This window comes from Echiichthys vipera (genome assembly GCF_963691815.1).
Source record: "Echiichthys vipera genome assembly, chromosome: 14".
NCBI classification, from domain to species: domain Eukaryota; kingdom Metazoa; phylum Chordata; class Actinopteri; order Perciformes; family Trachinidae; genus Echiichthys; species Echiichthys vipera.
Window position 1 is genome coordinate 923,103 of NC_139839.1, and position 25,788 is coordinate 948,890.

Here is a 25,788-nt window from a genome sequence, read left to right on the forward strand (position 1 = left end):
TATTTTGCATCTTTTTTTGGTGGTTCTACATCTATTTTTAGCCATTTAGCATCTTTCTGTGGTGGTTTTGCATCTATTTTTAGCCATTTTGCATCTTTCTGTGGTGGTTTTGCATCTATTTTTAGCCATTTTGCATCTTTTTGATGTGTTTTTTGGACTTTTGGGGGGGAATCATCAAGAAATCATCAAGAAACCACTTACAATACACAGATGCATGAAAACTGGAAAGATTATTAAGACAAATGCCACATGAGACCTTTGAGCGATCGTTATTTCCATGATTTATAGTCGTCACAAAGAGATGGAGCCTTTCACACACACTCAGACTACACTAATGCACCCGTTTCCATCAGGCCACCTACTCACACACTCGCTCGTATAGGGCAAATTGATTGACTGATTGTTTTGCATCTATTTTCATCCCTTTTGTATCTTTTTGGTTTAAGGTATTTTGCATATTTTGTGGTCATTTTTCATCCATTTTTAGTTGTTTTGTAGGTTTTGCATCTATTTTAAGTCATTTTAAGTCTTTTTTCTGTTTAATTTAAATCTATTTTTAGTCATTTTGCATCTTTTTGTGGTGGTTCTGCTTCTATTTTTTGTTATTTTGCATCTTATTTTGGTGGTTTTGCATCTGTTTCTGGTCATTTCACATCTTCTGTGGTGGTTTTTGCATTTATTTTTAGTCATTTTGCACATTTTTTGGTGGTTATGCATGTTTTTGAAGTGGTTTACATCACAGATTCATCTTTTCAGGTTTAAACCGATTTATTTTGTGCCATATACAGATGGCAAAACCTTATATTTTTAGCCACTAAAGTACAGTAGGACTTTTCTTGGGGGGGACAAGAAACCACTTACAATACACAGATGCATGAAAGCTGGAAAGATTATTGAGACAAATGCCACATGAGACCTTTGAGCGATCGTTATTTCCATAATTTATAGTCGTCACAAAGAGATGGAGCCTTTCACACACACTCATACTACACTCATGCACCCGTTTCCATCAGGCCACCTACTCACACACACTCACACTCGCTCGTATAGGGCTAATTTAAAGTGTTCATTCCAGCTGAGCTACACGTCTGTGGATTGTGGGAGGAAGGTGAAAGCGCCTGGAGGATTTGCCACGCAGACACACAGAGAACATGCAAAAAAAAAAACCCACACACGCAGAGGATCAGTTGCTTAGGAACAGAATTGTTCATCAACTGGGGGTGTGATCACTTTTGAGCAAAAGTGTGGGTTTAATCGTGTGAACTTGCAAGCTGGGCTCTGATAATAGTCAAAGTGCCTGGAGGTGGGTGGAGAAGGTGAGCTGATGGTGGTGGTGAGGATGATGATGATGATGATGATGATGATGATGATGATGATGATGATGATGATGATGATGAGGATGATGATGATGATGATGATGATGATGATGATGTATTGTAGCCCTATAGTCCATAAATGTTGCTATCTCTCACAAAGAGACTCAAAACAACCACAAAAAGACACAATAAAACACAAAGAGGCATAAAATGACATCACAGTGACACAAAATGACCACAAAACAAACACAAAGAGACACAGAACAAACAATGAGAGTCAGAACAACCACAAAATGACCACAAAGAGACACAAAACAACTAAAAAGAGACACAAAACAACTAAAAAGACACAAAACAACTACAGAGAGACACAAAACAACTACAGAGAGACACAAAACAACTACAAAGAGAAACAAAACAACTACAAAGAGACACAAAACAACTACAAAGAGACACAAGACAACTACAAAGACACACAAAACAACTACAAAGACACACAAAACAACTACAAAGAGACACAAGTGACCTCAAACAGACCAAAACAACTACAATGAGTCACAAAACAACTACAGAGACACAAAACAACCACAAAGACACACAAAACGACTACAAAGAGACACAAATCAACTACAATTAGACACAAAACAACTACAATGAGACACAAAACAACTACAGAGACACAAAACAACCACAAAGACACACAAAACGACTACAAAGAGACACAAATCAACTACAATTAGACACAAAACAACTACAATGAGACACAAAACAACTACAGAGACACAAAACAACTACAAAGAGACATAAAACAACTACAAAGAGACACAAAACAACTACAAAGAGACACAAACAACTACAAAGAGACACAAAACAACTACAGAGAGACACAAAACAACCACAAAGAGACACAAAACAACTACAAAGAGACACAAAACAACTACAAAGAGACACAAAACAACTACAGAGAGACACAAAACAACCACAAAGAGACACAAAACAACTACAAAGAGACACAAAACAACTACAGAGAGACACAAAACAACTACAAAGAGACACAAGACAACTACAAAGAGACACAAAACAACCACAAAGAGACACAAAACAAATACAAAGAGACACAAAACAACTACAAAGAGACACAAGTGACCTCAAACAGACCAAAACGACTACAATGAGACACAAAACAACTACAAAGAGACACAAAACGCCCACAAAGAGACACAAAACAACTACAAAGACACACAAAACAACTACAAAGACACAAAACAACTACAAAGAGACACAAAACAACTACAAAGAGACACAAGACAACTACAGAGAGACACAAAACAACTACAAAGAGACACAAAACAACTACAGGGGCACAAAACAACCACAAAGAGACACAAAACAACTACAAAGAGACACAAAACAACTACAAAGAGACACAAGACAACTACAAAGACACACAAAACAACTACAAAGACACACAAAACAACTACAAAGAGACACAAAACAACTACAGAGACACAAAACAACCACAAAGACACACAAAACGACTACAAAGAGACACAAATCAACTACAATTAGACACAAAACAACTACAATGAGACACAAAACAACTACAGAGACACAAAACAACCACAAAGACACACAAAACGACTACAAAGAGACACAAATCAACTACAATTAGACACAAAACAACTACAATGAGACACAAAACAACTACAGAGACACAAAACAACTACAAAGAGACATAAAACAACTACAAAGAGACACAAAACAACTACAAAGAGTAACAAAACAACGACAGAGAGACTGAAACAACTACAAAGAGACACAAAACAACTACAGAGAGACACAAAACAACCACAAAGAGACACAAAACAACTACAAAGAGACACAAAACAACTACAGAGAGACACAAAACAACTACAAAGAGACACAAGACAACTACAAAGACACACAAAACAAATACAAAGAGACACAAAACAACTACAAAGAGACACAAGTGACCTCAAACAGACCAAAACGACTACAATGAGACACAAAACAACTACAAAGAGACACAAAACGCCCACAAAGAGACACAAAACAACTACAAAGACACACAAAACAACTACAAAGACACAAAACAACTACAAAGAGACACAAAACAACTACAAAGAGACACAAGACAACTACAAAGACACACAAAACAACTACAAAGAGACACAAGTGACCTCAAACAGACCAAAACAACTACAAAGAGACACAAAACAACTACAATTAGACACAAAACAACTACAATGAGACACAAAACGACTACAAAGACACACAAAACGACTACAAAGAGACACAAAACGCCCACAAAGAGACTCTAGATAACCACCATGTACATGTCCGAGCCCAGGGGCCCTTTGTCCCCTGATCCGTCCACGTGTCCGAGTGAACAGATCGGTCCGACGTAAGAGATTTTTGTCTCTGTAGGCGAGACTTCTGGTCACCTCTGGGCGAACGCAGCGCCTGCGGCCTGTGGGTATCCTCACCGTCTCCCCGTGTTTCCTGTTCTGTTCCTCGACTGTCACCATCTGATGAAGCCATTTTACCAGAGGAACAGAGCTGGGAGGCTGTGCGTCTTCATTAACATGCACAAATGTAAAAATCCTAAATGAACACAGTTTATCACACACGAGCACGACGCGGTGACAGGGTCATCATTAAGAAAGAAGAAAAATCAATTTGCGGAAAGACGTTTCCTCTCTGTGTGCCTCATTCACTCTGACTCACAGTCATTATCGTAGCGCACAAAAGGAAAGTTGGCCCGTCTGTTTGTATGTGTGTGTGTGTGTGTGTGTGTGTGTGTGTGTGTGTGTGTGTGTGTGTGTGTGTGTGTGCATGCATGAGTGCATACATGGTAAACTGGATTTTGTGCAGTTCATTAGAAATTCTGCTGACAGAGACTCGCGGTGAAAGCAGCGGTGTGAGCGTGGAGGGAATATCAAGAGGATGCTGCCTGGAGATGGCCTGCAGCTTACACACACACACACACACACACACACACACACACACACACACACACACACACACACACACACACACACACACACACACACACACACACACACACACACACACACACACACACACACACACACACACACACACACACACACACACACACACACACACACACACACACACACACACACACACACACACACACACTGACACACACAGAGGCCTTCTCATTACAGTTAATAATCCTGATTAACACAAGCTGCTACAAGGGAACCGAGTGGCTCAGTGTTGAGTCATTAAGAAAGACAAACATGTTCATTTACAGTTTGGGTTTTTAACGACGCTGTTACTGAGTACGTTTACAGTTTGGAGGTATTCTGTTTTATGACCATCTGGAAACTTCTTACACCGCTGCCTGTGTGGATGGCGCTGGCAGAAGAACTTCAATAGTTCTATGTGGTCGTTTTGTTTCTCTTTGTGGTGAATTTACGTCCCTTTATAGTTGTTTTGTTTGTCTTTGTGGTGATTTTGCATCTATTTTTAGTCATTTTGCATCTTTTTCCGGTGGTTTTGCATCTATTTTTAGTCATTTTGCATCTTTTTGTGGTGGTTTTGCATCTATTTTTAGTCATTTTGCATCTTTTTGTGGTGGTTTTGAATCTATTTTTAGTCATTTTGCATCTTTTTGTTGGTATTTTGCATCTATTTTTAGTCATTTTGCATCTTTTAGTGGTGGTTTTGCATCTATTTTTAGTCATTTTGCATCTTTTTGTGGTGGTTTTGCATCTATTTTTAGTTATTTTGCATCTTTTTGTGGTGGTTTTGCATCTATTTTTAGTCATTTTGCATCTTTCTGTGCTGGTTTTGCATCTATTTTTAGTCATTTTGCATTTTTTTGTGGTGGTTTTGCATCTATTTTTAGTCATTTTGCATCTTTTTCCGGTGGTTTTGCATCTATTTTTAGTCATTTTGCATCTTTTTCCGGTGGTTTTGCATCTATTTTTAGTCATTTTGCATCTTTTTGTGGTGGTTTTGCATCTATTTTTAGTGATTTCGCATCTTTTTGGGGTGGTTTTGCATTTATTTTTAGTCATTTTGCATCTTTTTCCGGTGGTTTTGCATCTATTTTTAGTCATTTTGCATCTTTTTCTGGTGGTTTTGCATCTATTTGTAGTCATTTTGCATTTTTTTCTGATGGTATTGAATCTATTTTTTAGTCATTTTGCACCTTTCTGGGGTTTTGATTCTATTTTAACTAATTTTGCATCTTTTTCCGGTGGTTTCGAATCTATTTCCAGTCATTTTGCATCTTTTTGTGGTGGTTTTGAATCTATTTTTACACATTTTGCATCTTTCTGTGTTGATTTTTCATCTTTTTTTAGTCATTTTGCATCTTTCTGTGATGATTTTGCATCTTTTTTAGTCATTTTGCATCTTTTTGGGGTGGTTTTGCATCTATTTTTTGTCATTTTGCATCTTTCTGTGGTGGTTTTTCATATAATTTTATTCATTTTGCATCTTTTTGTTGGGATTTTGAATCTATTTTAAGTCATTTTGCAACTTTTTCCGGTGGTTTTGAATCTATTTTTAGTGATTTTATGTTTCTATATCATTGTTTTGTTTCCCTCTGTGCTCATTTTACATCTATGTTTAATTATTTCGCATGTCTTTGTCATTATATTTTCTCTCTATGTGGATATTTTGTGTCTATTTTCAACAACATTTCATGAGCCAGGGCCCCTGACCTTATGGGCCCCTCGTAGGCCCATGCAGTGATCAATCCTGCGGTGTCACATCTCAGTAACATCCCACCGCTGGACTGGCGTCGGTCAGGTGGTCTAATGTGTGTCAGTGTGACCTGTAAAATGGAGCGGCCCTGCATGAACATTAACACAAGTGCTATAATCACTCTCTGTCCAACAGCCCTTAAACATATGCCAGGCTTTAAACTGTGCATGAACAGCTGTATGAATCTTTCAGTGCGCACTCATCTCAGTGAGTTCATCATCCAGGGACCTTCTCTCCCTCCGAGGCCATTCATTTTTCATGGAGCCCCCCCTGTAGTGATGGAGCACCTTGTAAGTAGCACCGGGAATTACCCCCCCCCAAAAAAGCACCTTTGTCTGCTTTGATGTTACTTCTTTGGTTCGATCTGTTACAAATACACCTTGGTTCTCATGCAAAAAAAAAATCGCTTAAATGTCTTTTAATTTTCTGCTGTGAGAAAAAATAAGAGACGTCGAATCGAGATGCATCAAACGTTCATAACCATCTAAATCTGAGCCAGGTGTGCTGAATAATGTTTGATTAGTAAAGCCCCCTAAACACTATACAAGGGCCGGTGCAGTGCCGTGTGCAAACACTCGGACACATGACTGAGAACTGGAGAACCAAAAAAACAAAAACGTCTGGGGTGAAATTAAAATATATTAAATACATTTTAACGAATCGAGTGTTGGTACTGGTGTTACAGGGGGAAATCTTTTTAATAATCTAATATATAAATATAATAATATATTATATATATATATATATATATATATTATGTTTCTCAAAGTTATTTGTTGTCGTGTGCACAACAATTACCCAAAGGCTCCTTCAACAATCCTTATTGAATATGAATTTAAAAAGAAATCACACTTAAAATCGGAAACCAAGACATAAATGTACATTAGAATCACAGGGCTGAATATAATCATAATAAATCATGAATAAATGAATCTATTTTTAGTCATTTTGCATCTTTTTGTGGTGGTTTTGCATCTATTTTATTCATTTTGCATCTTTTTGTGGTGTTTTGAATCTATTTTTAGTCATTTTGCATCTTTTTGTGCTGGTTTTGCATCTTTTTTATTCATTTTGCATCTTTTTGTGCTGGTTTTGCATCTTTTTTTAGTCATTTTGCATCTTTTTGTGGTGGTTTTGCATCTTTTTTTAGTCATTTTGCATCTTTTTGTGGTGGTTTTGCATCTTTTTTTAGTCATTTTGCGTCTTTTTGTGCTGGTTTTGCATCTATTTTTAGTCATTTTGCATCTTTTTTGTGGTAACACACTTATATAATAGGGTGGGTAGCAAATGTATCTGCAAAGGAAAGTAATAAACATACACACAGAGGTATAAACAGTACATATGTAAGTTAAAGCCGTGGGAGAGTGAGATGCAATGATGAGCTCAAATAGTGAAAACTGTGAACTGTGAAAATAATTATTTTCACTTCCGGGAAAATACGAAAAGGTGAATCCCAGAAAAACAATTTCCCTCACAACTCTGAAATTCTGCAAAAACTTTAGATCAGAGTGGGAAACACTGAGGTCTCCTCCGGGTCAGTGACCAGCACAGAGGCGTCAGGACGTGACCCGTCTCCGAAAGAGCTGTGTATCCGCCTCTGGCTCCAACTCTGACTGAGATACAGCTGCTCTGATAACAGGCTGTGTTTTGTCCTTCCCCTCAGGGCAGGGGGAGAAAATTCTGCTCCTGGAGAGCCCCAGTCCTGTATGTTTTAGGTTTCTCTCTGCTCCAACACACCTGAGTCTGATGCTCTGCCCGTTATTAAGCAGCTGAAGCAGGACAGTGGCTCTCCAGGAGCAGAATTGCCCACCCCTGCCTTAGGGGGTGCAAGGTCGCACTCACACATCCACACACTCACACAGAAACACTCACGAGGGCCCGTCAAAGACAGAACCCACCGGTGACACAGACGACCTCAGATAGTTTCACTGGAATATCAATTTCATGACAATAACGTCTCTGCATGCAGAGTTTAACCTGAGACACTTCAGGTGAATAGGAAAACAGTATGTCTGGGACATGGAAACAGGAAATGAACCCTGTTTGCCGGGTGAAAGTCCACAACCTGCCTCCCTAAGCGGAGATTCGCTGTCTTACATACGTCCCCTGCTTTTAATACGTTGAATACCCACATAATAAATATGCACAAATTACTGTGCATTAGCTTTTCATTGTTATATGTACAAAAAACGCACGAGAACAGCCTGATTGGAGAGATGCAGGTCGCGTCTGATCTCTTCAAATACAGCTTCAGTTTCAGCGCAGGTGCAGTTGGTGCTCTCGCAGCGTAGTTTCTGTGGAGTCACAACAAATTAGACTCTGCATACTCCCTCTGATGTTACTTCAGGTACCAGTAAGATTAGCAACACAATCCTGGAAGTCCAGTGAGAGAAACAGGCCAGGAGCCAAAATGCATGCTAAAGTGCCCTCTAGGAACCAAAATGCATGCTTAAGTGCAATCTAGGAACCAAAACATGTGCTAAAGTGCCCTCATGGGACCCATAAAACATGCTCAAGGGCCCTCTAGGAGCCAAAATGCATGCTAAAGTGTCCTAATGGGAGCAAAAAAACTTGCTAAAGTACCCTCTAGGAGGTAAAACGTGCTAAAGTGCACTCATGGGAGCCAAAACCAATGCTAAAGTGCTCTCAAGGAGCAAAAATTTGCTCTAAAGTGCCCTCTAGGAGCAAAAACTTGTGCTAAAGTGTCCTCTTGGGAGCCAAAATGTGTGCTAAATTGCCCTCTAGGAGCCAAAATGTGTGCTAAATTGCCCTCTAGGAGCCAAAATGTGTGCTAAAGTGTCCTCTAGAAGCCAAAACATGTGCTTAAGTGCCCTCTTGGAGCCAAAATGGTTGCTAAAGCTCTAGAAGCAAAAACATGTGCTAAAGTGCCGTCTAGAAGCAAAAACATGTGCTAAAGTGCCCTCTAGGAGCCAAAATGTGTGCTAAAGTGCCCTCTAGGAGCCAAAACATGTGCTAAAGTGCCCTCTAGGAGCCAAAACATGTGCTAAAGTGTCCTCTAGGAGCCAAAACATGTGCTTAAGTGCCCTCTAGGAGCCAAAATGCTTGCTAAAGTGCCCTCTTCAGTGGCGAGGAAGCGCCTTTTTTTCCTTTCCGCCCTTGCCCTTCAAAAAGTCTGTGCGCGCCACTGGATTTCACTGTATTGGAAAGTTTTCGCAGCAGCAATCATTTCGTGTTTCTGGGTGAAAATCACAAGATAAAAATGAATGAGTGTCAGATGGCACACTGAGGGGCAGTTAATGACTCGGGGTGACGCGGGTAGTAACGTCAACACCAATTAAACTTCACAAATAGACACTGAAATACTTGTTTGTTCGATTTCTGCTGTGTTCACACACCTGTTTTAATGATTTGCAGCTGTCAGCAGGCTCTACCATCCATTTGTGCAATGCATCAAGGGAAAACGGTGTTATCAATCAACACCACGCTCAAAAAACAGCCTTTTTTAGCGTGCATACTTTACCACTTTTCCGGTGTCAACACATTACATGACTCAAACCTGCTTTGAATTAGTATGTAGTGTGGAACTGGGATACAGATCATCTCCTATAGATGACACCAGGAAACTCTGATGCTGCAGACGTGATCAGGGAGAACACAAAATGGAAAATGTGCGGAGATAAAGTGTGTTTTCACAATGCTTAAAGGTAGGTCAAGGTGTGGCCTCGTTGTAGAAGCGTCTCCTCGCTGCCCACACTTCTATTTTTGGACTGCATGTCACACAGCCTGCAGCAATCTTCCAGCCACAGAGGAGCTGGGCTCGATGCGTTGGAGGTCTAAATGAGGGGTTTTATAACTTATATCGAGTAAAAGATTTAATCTCTTCGCGGAGAGTAAGAGTGAGGGTGTAACATGTATTATTCAAGAGTAGTTTAAATGTGAAATCAAGTGCTTAGCAGTTATATAAAGCCTCTTATTTGGAGCATTTCCCTAATGCCATAGTGAACTTTAAGTCTATGAAGATTATCCAAAATGATCGGCTGTCAGTTCTGTCGTCTCAGTCTGGACCTTGGTGGACATGAGGAAGGGAACATCAAGTTGTAAGAAATTGGGGCTTTTTGGATGGATACAGATCCTGTATCGCAAAGTAAGGGTCAGAACCGAACCTATTTTTTAAATCCGGTCCCCAGTCACCCAATAATGCAGTCACGCCCTGCGGCTCAGGTCACGTTGAGTGTGACTGAATTCATGATGTGTTTTTGTAAGTTCGGGTCCCGGGGAGACTCCAGACTTGTGTGGTGTCTCCCGAGCTGAAAAGGTTTTGGCGCAAAAGTGCAGATTTAAGAATGAACGAAGGTCAGTTTCAGAAGTGAAGGATCAGGTGAAAAGATTATCAACGGAGATATCCCGGAGAGTCGCTAACAGCCGCTAACAGTCGCTAACAGACGCTAACAGTCGCTAACAGTCGCTAAGCGCTGATTAGCTCGAGGCAGTACATAAAAATCGGCGTAAAATCATCCCAGGGTCTTTTTTACTTACATCGAATAAGCCATTGAGACTATTTTTGTTGTGTAACAAATATTAACGGAGAAATCCGGTAGAGCTGCAAACAGCCTGACGTGGCTAACAGTGATTAGCTCGGGGCAGCACGGTGAAGGCATTCAAAGGTCTTTTTTAACCACTAATGCTTCTGAAAATAACAGCAAACCTCTGCAGCAGCATGAGAAGAGTCCCTACACAGGAAACAAAGCACCAATGGGCTCCTTCCTTTGGGATTGACTTTGGTAATCCACTGTAATGGACTTTACTATGAGAGGAGCTGGTACAGGAGCCAGTAGGTAAGTCTTTAAAACACTCTTTAATAAACTCTGGCTTCACTAACTACGCTGATGCTGCTTTGTTGTGTGTAGGGACTCTTCTCATGCTGCTGCAGAGGTTTGGTGTTATTTTGAGCAGAATGAGTGGTTAAAAAAGACCTTTGAATGCCTTCACCGTGCTGCCCCGAGCTAATTCGTGTTAGCTAACAGCCGGCATATCTCCGTTAATTGTTCATACATGAAAAAAAATTGTCTCTGTGGCTTATTTGAATGAACGAATTTGCTGAAAAAGACCTTGGGATGAATTTACACCGGAATTACGCTTTAAGTTTCTGGTGGGGGGGGGGGGGGGGTAATAACTGGACACATACATATTAAGCTTAACCCAAATGAATGCATGGCACCTGGGCATTTATCTCATATAATCCTCATCATAAGGTTTAAAAGCTTCAAACCCTGCAGCATCTGACTGACCACACCCTCAGGAATGCTCTGCGTATTAAAACTACTTTACCTCTGAGTCCATCATGATTTGATTCAAGCATGGACTAATATATTTACACTGTGATGAGTGGGGGGAACACGGGCACTCTGGTGTTACAGACTACATTTGACAACCAAAAAAAAACAAAAAAAAACAGCCCTGCCAGCTGACTATACGGGACCTTTAATGCAGCTGCAGCTCTTCATTCAGATGCTGAGTGGAGCAGCGGATGACCGGAGGAGGAGGAGGAGGAGGAGGAGACGCTGCTCTAGGAAAAAAACACACCACAGCTCTTATTATAATCGCGTTTTTCTGAATGCAGATCCTGCTGAGGGATCTCCCCTCGTTGCTTATAGCGTTTAACCGGGGAAGTGCCGTCCTGGGGGCAGGCTGAGCGGATTGCGGCACTCAAAGCGCGCCCTGAGTGATCGGAGCTCAGCAGCATCTCATTGTATGAAATGCGTCACCACCATCCTGTTCTCCCATTTACACACATCGGCTCTCCACTCACGGACTGTGCGCCGCACTGACAATTTCACCAGGTAAGAATTCCCCTTTATTTAAATGAATGCCAGGCTCCAGATGCAGCAAAATGGAGACATTACACTCCTGATATTAAAAAACCGTCTGTGCGTGGAAGTGAGGGAAGGAGAGGGTGGTTTCTATTTGGTTAAATCTCGCAGGCCTGCACATTACAATAGACGATGTATTGTCCCGACTTCATTTCATATTCATGGCAACGTCCGCTAATCTAATTGATCACATGCTCTATTAAAGGTTGGTTTTTCATCCATAACGTTGTGTCAAATGGTGCACATTAGTTGTTTCACGTTGGTGTTATTACTGATGAAGCCCGGAGCAGTTAATGAGGGTTAGTGGGCGGGTTTTCTCATTGTTCTGACGGGAAATCTCCTCCGGAGCTGGATGCGCGGGTCTCATGTGTCTTCTTTTGGGTGCAGGTAACCACATGCGCGGGCCGGTGTCACCGCGCTGAGCCCGGAGAGCACGAAGGGTACAGGGGGGTCAGAGAGACAAGAGCGGCCGGGAAAAAGGTGGACCGGATGACAGCCAGGACCTCTGAGGCCTCGGGACTGTCGGTGCCTCTGCACCGCTGTCACGGCCAGGCCAGTAACGGCACCTGCGCGGAGCAGCTCAGCTTCTTTCCGCCGTTCTCCTCCACCCTCGCGCTCCTCGTGCTGGTGGCCGTGCTCGTGGGGATCGTCCTCGTTTCCCTGGCAACGTTCCACTTCCACAAGAGGAAGCTCCGGAACAGGAAGATCCAGCGCGCGCAGGAGGAATACGAGCGCGACAGTCGCAACCCGGCGCGCTCTTGCGCTCCAGCGGCAGCGGCAGCGGCAGCGGCAGCGGCGAGCGGGGAGACCGCGCGGCCGTGCGTCATCGTCCGACCGGTGAGATGTGAGGAGGAGAGGCTCTCGTGCCAGAGCGCGGGGAGCGCGGGCGCAACCGAGGCAGCTCCTCTTGACTGCTAACTTCAGGGAATGAGACTGTGGAATAAACAGGAAAAGCAATAAGGCACAAAGAACTCCCACAAACATCTCTGCTGCTTGTAGACGTAGAAACGCAGAATACTGAGCAGAATAGGCGGCCTGCAGAGGTAGAGCTGCAGCGGCACATAGGACATAGGTACACACCTTCTCATTACACTAGTATTTAGCCAACCGGTAATTCCTTAATGGGACTGTGTAAAGTATTTGCCTGCTTTGACTTTTTGGACCTCTCCCTCTTCCCAACTTAAACCCCTCAACCGTGTTTAAACTTTAAAACCCTCCCTGAGATGTGTGACACACGGTTGTGTTCAATTATTAAGAGTTTGGTGACACAACACAGACCTTAATGGCTCGCTGATCTTCCTTGGCATGTCTCTCTGACACACTACCAGTATGTAGTTAGACTATAATGGATGTTGTGGTGCTGTTAGGCAGTGCAAAGCTGCATATAGGCTGTAGAACAATGGCTTATTTGTTTGCGTAGTATTTTTTCCTTCAATTAAGTGACTTAGCATATTTGCCTATAAAGTACTGTCCTCCAATGTCTGTTAGACATCTGTAGGTAGCTCTAGTTAGCCTAACAGGATGCAACTTTTTTGCTGTAGTGATGCACATAATATTTTTTTTAAATGTGTCAGATCGTAAGGTTTAGCGCTAATACAGTATTTTCCTTTTTTGAGTATTTATAATGTATTCTCTGACATGTACCGAAGTGAGAATCCTTCCAACTGAGGGCTTCATCAAGCCCCTTCCTATAATATTCATTTTTTTTTTATTTAAATCTTACATATTGTATCATTCATAGTGGGCCTAATAGAAATTCTGTGTCATTTACTATATGAATTCACTGTACATGTATGCCATTATGAGAGCTGGAATGTTTTACAGTAACGTCATCTTTCTGGAGTTCATATTCTCTGCCTTATCAAAAGGAAAAATATGTAATATTCTAAGTTTATAAATAAATACTTATGTTATGTTAATCCTTTGAATGTGTCGTCAACCTTAAACACTCGGTGACCGTTACCCAACACACCTGAATGCCATACTCATATATCGAATTAACTGGTGACATTATAATATGGATACGTTTGGATGGATTTTCATTACGTCACAGATGACCTTCCTATGTGGGAGATCCACAGAGGGTCCGCTGAATAAGAAAAGCCTTTAAGCTACCAGAGAATCAATGCTTACACAATTTCTATTGCACACAGGAGCATGTGAACGCGCAGATCCACTGCATATGACCAAGTCTACTGTATAGGCGCCATTAATCTTTCTATGTGATTTATTGACATGAAGGTTATCCATAGAAGTACCACCCTTAATCTCAAAATCTCCCCCTAATGTCTTATTCGAGGTCAGTGGAAGTGAATCAGCATCAGTCAGTGCGTTGGACAGGTACCAGGACACCATGTTCCTAATTGTCCCCTGGCCTGGGAATACGGAGCTGTGTTTTTGGCGAGGCTCCAGCTCCGGCTGGAAGATGCACTGACAGACTGCCCCGTCTATCTTATCTCATTGGCATAAGTGCAACAGAATGAAACCATTTATCTTCCCGGGGAAATTGGGAGGAAGTCAACGGAAAGATGACTAATGCATTCTACATTCAGACGTATGTTTCCGCATCCGCAACGTCGCACGTGTTTGTAGGATAGAAAATGTGAATGATGCAGCTGAAGCTACGGTTCAGTCAAAAGCAGATATAATTGGTGGAAATGCTTTCAAGCATTCCCAACTATTGTTATTCTAATCTTTATTATTGTTATTCCTACGTCTTCTGTGCATTTTTCAGTCATCTGCTTCATACTTTCAGCTTTAAAAACCATTCAACTATTAAAATAATCAGCTCATTCATGCTCACCTACAACTATTTCTCTGCCTTTCATACTTTAATAATGCAAATCAATGGAGATCAGCTTAAAATCCTCAAAAACACGCCTCTCTTTGAAATGCATCTAGTTACAACATTTTGATCTTCCAACCGTCCTGTGGGCATCTCTCCGTACGACCTGGCTGTGAGAGACATTTCCTCCTTCTGCTAAAGGTGGTGTTCAATTTAATTTCATTTTGTATGTTTGGTTGTAGGATGAGGGATGAGGGATGAGGCTGGCTGGCTGTCAGTGGAAAAAGAATGGATGCAACCAGGGATGGATGGAGGTCAATGATGGATATTGGCAGCTGAAGATGGATGAGTGGGTAGAAGTAAGTCACTGGGAGGTGGCGGGGTCAGGGAGCTCAGCAGCGGGGATGGAAGGAAGTCAGTGGCTGGGATTGGATGAAGCTCTATGGATAGGAATCAGTGGAGGTCAATGGTCATAGGAATGTGTCATGTTTGGGGGGTAGGAATGGATCAAGGTCCATGAATCAGTGGAGGTCAGTGGAGCTAAGGTTGGTCAGTGTCTTAGAGGGGATGGAGCTTAGCAGTGGTCAGTAGCTAGGAATGAATGGAGGTCAATGGCTAGGAATTAATTGAGAACAGTAGCTAGGAATTAATGGTGGTCAGAAGTTAAGAAAAGATGGAAGTCAATATCTAATAATCAATGGTCAGTAGCTAGGAATGGAGGAAAATCAATGGCTGGGAATAGATGGAGGTCTGAGCTAAGGTTGGTCAGTGTCTCAGAGGGGATAGAGCTTAGCAGTCAGTAGCTAGGAATGAATGGAGGTCAATGGATATAAATGAAATGATAAATGAAAATCAGAGGCTAGGAATGAATGGAGGTCAGTAGCTAGTTATCAATGCAAGCTTGTGGCTAGAAATGGATGAGGAACAGTGGCAAGGAATCAATAGTAATCGATAGCTAGGAATAGATGGATGTCAATGGCTAGAAACTAACAGTGAGCGTTAACTGGGAATAGATGGAGGTCAGTGGATAGGAATTAATGGAGAACAGTAGCTAGGAATTAATGGTGGTCAGAAGTTAAGAACAGTTGGAAGTCAATGGCTAATAATCAATGGTCAGTAGCTAGGAAGGGAGGAAAATCAGTAGGTAGGAATGGAGGAAAATCCGAGGCTAGGAATGGATGGAGGTCAAGTAATCAATGCAAGCTTGTGGCTAGAAATGGTTGAGGAACAGTTGCAAGGAATCAATAGCAATCGATAGCTAGGAATAGATGGAGGTCAATGGCTAGGAATTAATGGTGGTCGGTAGCTAGGAACTAACGGTGGTGGGTAAGTAGAAAAAGATGGAGGTCAATGGATAGGAATCAAAGGAGAACAGTAGCTAGGAATTAATGGTGGTCAGAAGTAAAGAACAGTTGGAAGTCAATAGCTAATAATCAATGGAGGTCAGTGGCTAGGAATGGAGGAAAATCAATGACTGGGAATAGATGGAGGGTAGTAGCTAATAATAAAGCTTAGATCTGGCCCAGAAAATCAAGCCCAACCCTCCCTGAGCATGTGCATGTTCTGTCCGAGCTCGGCCCAGCACTTTTTTTTTAAATGCATGGGCTGTTACATCTGAGCTTGGCAGTTGTTGGAACTACAGAATGGAATTGATCACAAAAGGAACTGAAACGTGAACCGCACTAAATGCACCGGACAGAGCCGACACTTGTGCTGTCACTGCCCACGACTTGTTTGAAATGCTTCCATACCTCAGACTTTCCTCCAGACTTGATAAAAGCTAATTGTCCTGTTTTTATTTCATCCTTTACACCTTTATCTGCACAGCACAGCAGCAGGCCTGTTGTGATGCAGGCGAGTGGAGGAGACACTGAGCTGCAACATATGGCGGCTTTTTTTTTTACTTTGTGCAACTTTGCACACGTTTGCTACTTAGGCATACTCTGCTAAATATATATAGGCCTACAGTAATTCTGTTTATGGCGTAGCTTTCTCCTCAGATAACAGAAATAAAGCGATTATTTATATAAAAAAAAATAGGATAGTGGTGGGAAATGTAGGCCCAACCCGGACCGTGGGTCAGGTCATGTCAGGGTCGGGCTCAGGCAGAGAATCTAAACTCTAGCTAATAATCAATGCAAGTATGTGGATAGAAATGGATGACAGTCAGTGGATATGGATGGATAAGTCAATAGTTAGAAATCTATGGAGGTCAGTGGCTGAGAAACAATGGAGGGCAATAACTAGTTCTTGAGGAAGGTCACTGGATAGGAATGGATGAAGATCAGTGGCCATGAATGGATGAAAGTCAGTAGTTTGAATCAATGGAGGTCAGTAGCCAGGAATCAATGGAGGTCAATGGCTAGGAACAACAGAAGGTCAGTAGTTAGGAATGGATGAAGGCCAGGGACATGAATGGAGGAAAGTCAGTGACTAGGAATCAATGGAGGTCAATGGTTAAAACTGGAGGGAGGTCCGTAGCCAGGAATCAATGGAGGTCAAGGGCTAGGAACAACAGAAGGTCAGTAGTTAGGAATGGATGAAGGCCAGGGACATGAATGGATGAAAGTCAGTGACTAGGAATCAATGGAGGTCGATGGCTAAAACTGGAGGGGTGTCAGTAGCCAGGAATCAAGGTAGATTGAAGTCAATTTCTAAGATTCAATGGAGGTCAATGACATGAATGGATAAAAGTCAGTGGTTCAGAGTCATCAGAGATCAGTGGCTATCAATGGAGGTCAAGGGCTAGGAAAGGATAAAGGTCAGTGACATGAATGGATAAAAGTCAGTGGCTAGGAATCAGTGGAGGCCAATGGTTAGGAAAGGATGAAGGCTACGCCTGGTGGTCACTGGCTAGGATTCAATGGTGGTCAGTTGTAAGAAATCAATGGAGGCCGGTTGTTAGGAGAGGGGCAAATACTTTTATGGGACTTAAATTTGCTCTGGGAATAGCCTAGTTATTGTGTATGGCCTCATTTAAAATTAATGAGGCCAGTTTTCAGGGATTCACTGTCCCACGGGGTTCTGATCCTCAGTGCTGCAGGGGGACGTTGGTTGGCCAGAGAGTGGATTAGGTCCTCTGAGGCTGTTTATTATAGCATTATTATGGTTGTGTGTAATGTGCGTCACCACAGGCAACCAGTCTTCAGTTAATACATCTTATAAGCATGGAAGCAAGATCACATAATCTAATACAAACATATTTGGTGAGCATTTGTCCTTTAAGAGAATGAAGCCCTGGTTTTGTTTTATAAAGTTTTATTTGCTTACTTTAACTTTGATTTATTGATGCACCAGGCCTCTCCCTAGGACAAAAACCACACTATTGGTAAGTTGATGAATTGGCTAAACCCATACCTCAGTTTTTGAGAGATGGTTTGGACCGTCTCAGCTCTAGAAAATGCTTTTTTGATCAGATCTGTTGAGCACACAGTGTTCACTATCCCCCCCCACTCATCTGAATGTGTTTTTTCAGTCATCCAGACAACCATTAATTTTTTCCTTTCATTTCTGGGAACAATCAATTTGATATTTAGTGGAATCAGCAATCCTCGGTGAGCCTAACAACCAGACTTGGTCTTTTTGCTTCCTTTAGAAAACCGTCAGCGTTATTGTAAAAGATACCGCGTGAGTTATGTAGACAGCGGAAAGAGACGGGTATGGACATTGAAATTATTACAATAGGAAGATTTCTGCACAGCAAGTGTTGAACGGGAGACTGTGAGGCTTGCAGATTTGGACGTACTCCAAGTAACGGTAGATCTCGATTCAGGGTTGTACAAGGCCTGGCAAGTAAACTACTGGGTGCGCTAATTAATGGGTTTCTGGTTGCGCTCAATATAGAACTAACACCGTGCCAGCAGCCTGCCAACCTTCCTGCTGTGGCGCTTCAGACTCCAAAGGGGCCCCACTTTATCCCAAAGCAACATGGGTGAATACAAAATACTTCACAAGGCAAAGGGGATTTATCATGCCTGCATTCAGCTAACGCGTACTCATATTGATGAGACTTTGGCCTCAACTTTACAGCCCACTCTGATTATTCCTCTGAGCTGCATTAGCAGATTGGTTTCCGCGCTCCATATCTCAACTCGCAAGCGATGACAAGTGACAGTTCACTGTCAGGGAGAGAGGACACCGCTGCTCCCATTCTCACCCCTGCTGTCAGGGTTCGAGGTGGATGATTTGTCACCACCAGTGTCGGTTTATATGCTTCATTACTGCAGGTTCAAGCTGCGGCTGCCAGGGTACAGTACCAGAACTCAGACAAATAGACCTTGGAATAACAGCCCAGCCTTGTTCAACGATTGCATCGTTTTTTCTACGGTGCAATCTTTACGTTTAACTTCTTGTTGGAGCTTTTGAACATGTTTTACCATCTGATACAGCAACATCCATAACCTTATTTAGAACCACTATTGACATCATTAATCATACGCATCACTGTTTTACAAGAGTTTATAAAATGTATGAATGTGACAGAAATAAAACGTTACTTTATTTCCCGGTATATTTATATTTATTTCATCGCTAGTCGTCGCAGTGTGTCTCCAGGGATGGTCAGCCTACAACTTTGATCCAGACTGAAATATCGACAACTATTGGATGGATTACAATGACATGTTGTACAGACACTCATGGTGTCCAGAGGATGGACCCTAAGGCGACTTTCCTCGAGTGCCACCAGCAGTTAAATTGTTTCACCTACACTGGAGATCGAAATTGAGGAAAACATTGTTAACACTTGATTTATTCTGAAATACTGTTATTTTTTATTGTTAATTCAGTAACTGTAGTGGGTTTCTTACACATTACTTTGTTGCTAAGGATTTCCCAGAGATTCTCTATGAGATTTAGATCTGGACTCTTGACATTTCATTGTTCTAATATTCTCAGCTTCAAGGAACGGCTTCACCTGTTGTGCAGTGTGGCGGGGGGAATTGTCTTGCATCATAATTGCAGCTTATCTGGAGACAATTGCAGTGAAGATATTTCATGTTACTGAAACATTTGAATTCAATCCACCATGTAGCTGCACAAGAGGCCCAACTCCTGCTGCAGAAAACATCCCCCAGACCATGACATGACATTAAAGTTCAATTTACTTGTGTCTGATGGGAAACATTATGTTCGGCATCCGACTGAGGAATGACTGAACCCAGAGTGTGTAAAGAAGTGAGTTCAATTTGGAGGAGGAAGTGTCAGAGATCTAAACCTCATAGAGAATCTCTGGGAAATCCTTGGTGACAAAGTTTGTCTGATAAACCCACTACAGTTAGTGAACTGTGGAAGAGACTGAAGAAGAACGCAGATCAAACCAGAGCAGTGTGAGAAACTAGTGATGTCCTGTGGGCGCAGATGTGCTGAAGTCATTCAAAGCTGTGGCCTCTACACTTCCTGTTCATGTTTGAATCCTAGAGAAGAAAACAGTGTTGAAATCTTCTCTTCTGACACAATCAACACTGTTCTCTCATTTGGATCACTGCTTTTTTTTAACAAAATAAAGGTTTTTGTTAAAGTCCCTTGGTTATTTAAAAACAAACATGCTAGTACAGCAGTGCTAAAGCCAAAGCTGATATCCTATCAAATTATGAACAATAGAAAAAAACACAATTTCAGAATAAATCAAGTATTTATCTCCAGTGTATATCCATAAAAGATCTCAACATCTACCGGATGGATTAGAAAAAGACCTGATAAAGACTTTTATGGCTCCCAGATGATGCATCTTAGGGCGTACTCACACTGTCCTCCCGGACCGAGACCCGGACTTTAGGGTACTTTAGGTCCCCCCTCCCTCTCCCCCCCGCGCCCCAGCCCCGTTTGTACTCACACTACCTGGGCCTCGGCCAATGCTTCTTGCTGTCCATACGACATCACGCCGTAACACGTCACACGCATTGATCGCGTGTGTGTGGCTTTGTTTACAAATCTTTCCGTAGACCTCGGAGTTTTTGTGCGTCTTGTCGACTGTTTTTGAATCTTTTCATCGACCAAATCTGCAGTAAACACTCCACCTCCGCATCACACCAACGTGAACCTTTCACCACCATTGTTGTTGTTGTTGAATATCCGCGCATGGTCCCTCCTTCTATTTACATGTCCGAACAGGCGGACATAACGCTACTGCCGTAGGGCTCGTGCTTGTGCTCGTACACGTGCGCATGCTCGTGCTCGTACATGTGCAAACGGCTCCGCTAAAGCCCACCTCTTTCAAGCGGGCCGTGGAGGGCCAGCTGGCCGCAGTTGAGCGCGGAGCGGGTGCGCTCACTCTGCTTAAAGGTACTAGACTTTAGCTGAAAACCGGTTTTGGCCGCGGCCAAAAGGACAATGTGATCACGCTCTTATTGACTTTGGTGATCTGATTCACGGTGTCAAGAGGATGAATCAATAATTGTCAATCAATTAAGGACGTTGTCGGTCTTTGCTCGTAGACGTAATTGGCCTCCCTTGATTCTTTTTTTTTAACGTTTCTTGCACAAAGCAGAGTTGAGGTTTGAACCCTTGAAAGTGGAAAGAAAACTCACCCAAAGCGTGAATGACTCATCATCTGTTGAGCATTTATCTTCACTTCACTGATGCTGGTGTCAGAGGAGAAGTTACACGGGTCACCAGAGTAATTTGAGATCACCCTTTTGGCTCCATGACAGCGAGTTTAATGACGATCTGATCAAAGACCAAAACGTTAATTTAAACTGATTACACTCTGAATTAACTCATGTTTTTGGCCACCTGGGAGATTACTGGTATTTACACATCCAGCAGAACTACAGCATCATTGGTTTTCACGACTGCAGGGCCCGATGAACACACGCTTGTTGGGAGCTGATTGCTTGGCCCCCGTATTGCTGCCTGCAGCTTTCCGCCGAATCGTTCATCCAAACAACTTCACACTTAACACTGTGCTTCCTGTGCAATACACGCTCCGAGTGTGAAGTCGATCAGACTGAAGAGGAAGGAAAATCGAAACCGAAGGTCAGACAGACGGAGACTCCTTCCATTTTAGATAGATTTGGGGTCCTTTTTCTGGCCACGCAGGGAGTACGTTTAATATGATCGCTCCTTCAGCTCCGTTTCTACCAACGCCCGAGGGAAATATCTGTCTCTTTATCTGCTAAATGCTCCACTTTGTTCCCCAGCTAATTGCTGACTGTGTCTGTCTGACATGGTGTTTTTTTTTGTTTCCCAAAACAGCTGCATGCTGTTGCTGGAAACGAGTTGGAGGAGTGCAGAGTGAGAGTCAATCAAAAAAAAACAAATAAAGGTCGGAAATAAGTCTGTGAATGTTCTCGTGTGTCCAGGTCGTCGTTCTCCTCAAAGCAATTTCAGTCAAAAGCAACTGGACTTTGTCAGGAAGACGTTTCACCTCTGATCCAAGAGGCTTCATCAGTTCATGTACACATCTGACCAGGACCAGGACCAGGACCAGGACCAGGCTGGGACTGGACAAGGACCAGGACCAGGACCAGGCTGGGACTGGACCAGGACCAGGCTGAGACTGGACCAACTAACTGGTGTGTAGATCCAGGTATTTAACCTCTAGTGAGGGCGTGCACAAGGCCCGATGATGTCACTGGCACCCTTTGTGCTCCAAGTGCCGACCGAGGATGAGAGGTGAAACGTTTTCCTAGACAAATAACCAAGTCCAGTTGCTTTTGACTGAAATTGCTTTGGGGATAAAGGTTGGATGTGTAGAATCTTCATTAAAAGATATATATTTTTTAGATAAAACACTCACGGGGCAGGGCTACACGGTGGTGTAGTGGTTAGCACTGTCGCCTCACAGCGAGAGGGTTCCTGGTTTGAATCCCGTCTGTGTGGAGTTTGCATGTTGTCCCCGTGTCTGCGTGGGTTTTCTCCGGGTTCTCCGGTTTCCTCCCACAGTCCAAAGACGTGCAGGTGTTGGGTTCATTGATGACTCTAAATCACCCGTAGGTGTGAATGGTTGTCTGTCTCTGTTCGTCTCTATGTGTCCTGTGATAGACTGGCGTCCTGTCCAGGGTGGACCCCGCCTCCAGCACCCCCGCGACCCCGACCCCGGGATAAGCGGTTGAAGATGAATGAATGAATGAATGACTCACGGGGCATTTTGAGGGTTACAGAATGAAAGTATTGCTTTTCCATAAAACAATATATTTAGTCTGAATTAATATTAAAATTAAAATGTGTGATTTGCCGGAGGGGATGTGTTCAAACAGGCTCAAACAAACTCCGGTCTCCTGTGGGCTACTGGGCCGGGTCTGACAAGTTATTTTTTGTTGTTGCGACTACGATCTTGAGACACTAGATGGCGGTGTTGTGCTCATTCTCCACATTCAACCTTTAAGTTGGGGCAAAAAAGAGCTTAAAGACGCTAAAATGCTTTGCAGCGATGATTGAAACGGCAGAAATGTCATTACGATGCTTTCCCAAACAAGTATGCATGTGATCCGTTGTTATGATTAAAATATATCCATAGACAGACTTCAAATATTGGTTAAAGCAGCTTTAAGATCAGATTGACTGGAGCAGCACTTGTTCTGTTTGGCTGCAGATTCACACAGTGTCAGGACGAATACAGCACCCAACGACATGCTGTTAGATGCAAGATGGCTCCTGTTGAGAGCCACCACTGAAGGCTCCTTTAAGATGAGATAAACTGATGGATGAGGCGGCTACCTGCCTGGCACATCCGCAGATTTATGGCAGCACGGCTTCATGTCCTGTATAGTAATCCATTTCTGGGACACTGCATCATCTTTCTGACAGCTGAATTAAGGTGCTGTGTTATTGCTCACCTTAGTTTATGGCACAAAGGCTTGCAACACCCAATCCTGTGCCAGTGATGTTTGTCCTAATAAGAACATTATATAACGGAGTTACGTTTCTGTCAGCGGAGCCATGACACAGAGAGGACACACGCCCGCTCACAACTTTCAGAAATGGTTGACCAGAAGTTTTTGGTTTTGCCCCAAAACTCTCGACAAACTTCGACTGAAATGAAAATGAGCTGAAAGGAGTCACTCGTAGCGATGAAGCTCCAGAGACGGATCCCTTTAATCTGCAGCTCACCTCGGTTTTACAGATCTTTAATGAGTTTCAGCTCCTTGTTTTATCTGTCGGGCCTCAACTTTACTGTTCTAGTTCACTCTCGTAGCGTCGCTTTCAGACGAGAAGGTGTAAAAACTGTAGGCAGACACAGTTAAGCTGCGTTTTGAACCAAAGTTCCTGGGAATAACTTTTAAAGAAACTAAAAGGTTCCTTCAGTCCATTGTTGCCTAAAAAGAGGGAGAGTGCCATCAAGTGGACTCGGAAAATAAAGAAAATACTTCATACGCTCCAGCTTCATGAAGCGTTCGGGAATCACTGCTTTTCCCTCCTTCATACAAGAAGATTCAGCAGCGGCATTGCTCATTTCTCACCTACGGTGTTTTGAGAAAGATATTTCGACGGAATAACAAAGTTTATGAGCAGGCTGCCATGTTGTTGTGTCCTGTTTGAAACAGCAAGTAGAGTGCGTGTTTATCCGGTCAGGTGTCTTCCACAGTAGGGTACGTCACCTATTTTGGAAACAGCCGGTTACATAAAGAATCCTCTAGCCTCGTCAACGTCTCTGGTGGAATTGCTCCGTAAAAGCATCTGCCTCCAGAGTCAATCATCTGTCGAGTGTTTGATGGTTATTTGTGCTTAAGAACACAAACACTCTTTTCTTTATAGACCAGCTGGTTAGCGTGGTGCAGCATTTAGCAGATAGACAGATACGTATACTTCCATCGGGAGAACATGGACACAAAGATTCCTAATAAATCATCATGTTTCTGTTACTGCTGGGTCTAAATAACTATTTTATAGGGATGGGCGTGAGGGTTTGGGCATCTAGTAAGGATGAACCCTGGGCGCCTCCCTAGGGAGGTGTTCCAGGCACGTCCAGCTGGGAGGAGGCCTCAGGGAAGACCCAGGACGAGGTGGAGAGATTAGATCTCCACACTGGCCTGGGAACGCCTCAGGATCCCCCAGTTAGAGCTGGTTAATGTGGCCCGGGAAAGGGAAGTTTGGGGTCCCCTGCTAAAGCTGCTGCCCCCGTGACCCGACCCCGGATAAGATGTTGAAGATGAGATGAGAGGAGTAGTTATTTCCAAGATCCAGGGAACGCATAAATTCCTCGGGGGCCAATCTAATACTTGTTTTACCAAATCTATTTTTAGAAGTCAACGCATCTTCCTGCAGGAATGAGGCTGCACAGAAATGCAACCTACCCACACTCACAGTTCACCTTTAAGGATTTATTTTTTCACAACTTCAAAACATTGTTGCCTTACAAAAACGTGATTAAATCCATGTTCCCATTCTGTTAATGGTCACTCAGCTGTGGAGAACAGGCGCTCCTCTGACAGAGAGGTGGCAGGGATCAGCAGCTGCTGCTTTGACACAACGCTCAGTGTTTTTGTACCGGTGCCTGTTGGACTTCCACCGCTCCAGTGGGTTTGTCTGAGGACGAATGCACCGCTCACTGAAACAAGCGTCCGACTCGTTGACGTCCATATTTTCAAATGAGTCCTCCTGAAGAAGGTGTTCACTGCCTCCTCGCTGCAGACACGAACGTCTCTGCCTTTCCCTCCATGTCATCTGAGCCCTGCACAGTAAACTCGTCATGTAGGTGACGACTTCTCTGATGGTGAGGTGAAGATCCGGTTCCAAAAATCAAAGGTGTTTGTGTTACGGCTGCAGAAGCAAGAGGTGCCGCGAGCGCACACACAAACAACTCGAGTGCCGTTGTTTACCAATCAAGTTCATTTGAAGTGAGGACTACTCTCGAGGAATCGATCACTCACGCCCATCCCTACTTTTTAAAGACACAAATTGTCTCTTAAAGGTTTAGAAACTGGCACATTTGACGTATACTGAGTCGGTTTGAAGATATTACAGTCAGGAATTTATATTAATTCCTCAATGTAACAAGCTAAGCGTTACATTTTACCTTTGTTTAAACTGTAGCAGGTGAAAACGTGTTATTCTGAGGGTTGATTCTGGATTTTTAGACAAAATATGTGTACATGACCACTTTTGGGGGGTATTTCCAAACCCTGGCTGTGACAGTGAAAAAGCACGA

The 25,788-nt window shown here is 42.9% G+C and overlaps 2 protein-coding genes across 2 annotated transcripts in view; one reads left to right on the forward strand and one right to left on the reverse strand.

The window, feature by feature from the left end:
• Positions 1 to 11,688: 11,688 nt before the first annotated feature.
• LOC310956188 (uncharacterized protein C11orf87-like) lies at positions 11,689 to 12,844 on the forward strand. Its single transcript, XM_083926340.1, has 2 exons — positions 11,689 to 11,884; positions 12,302 to 12,844. The coding sequence occupies exon 2, from the start codon at positions 12,404 to 12,406 to the stop codon at positions 12,830 to 12,832; it is 429 nt and encodes a 142-aa protein (XP_083782466.1). The 5' UTR covers positions 11,689 to 11,884; positions 12,302 to 12,403; the 3' UTR covers positions 12,833 to 12,844.
• Positions 12,725 to 25,788, reverse strand: part of mybbp1a (MYB binding protein (P160) 1a) — a 28,996-nt gene continuing 15,932 nt past the window's right edge. Inside the window, exon 28 of the mRNA XM_083926339.1 lies at positions 12,725 to 12,847. The gene's annotated coding sequence lies outside the window, so the exon portion shown is untranslated. The remainder of the gene's footprint in view (positions 12,848 to 25,788) is intronic.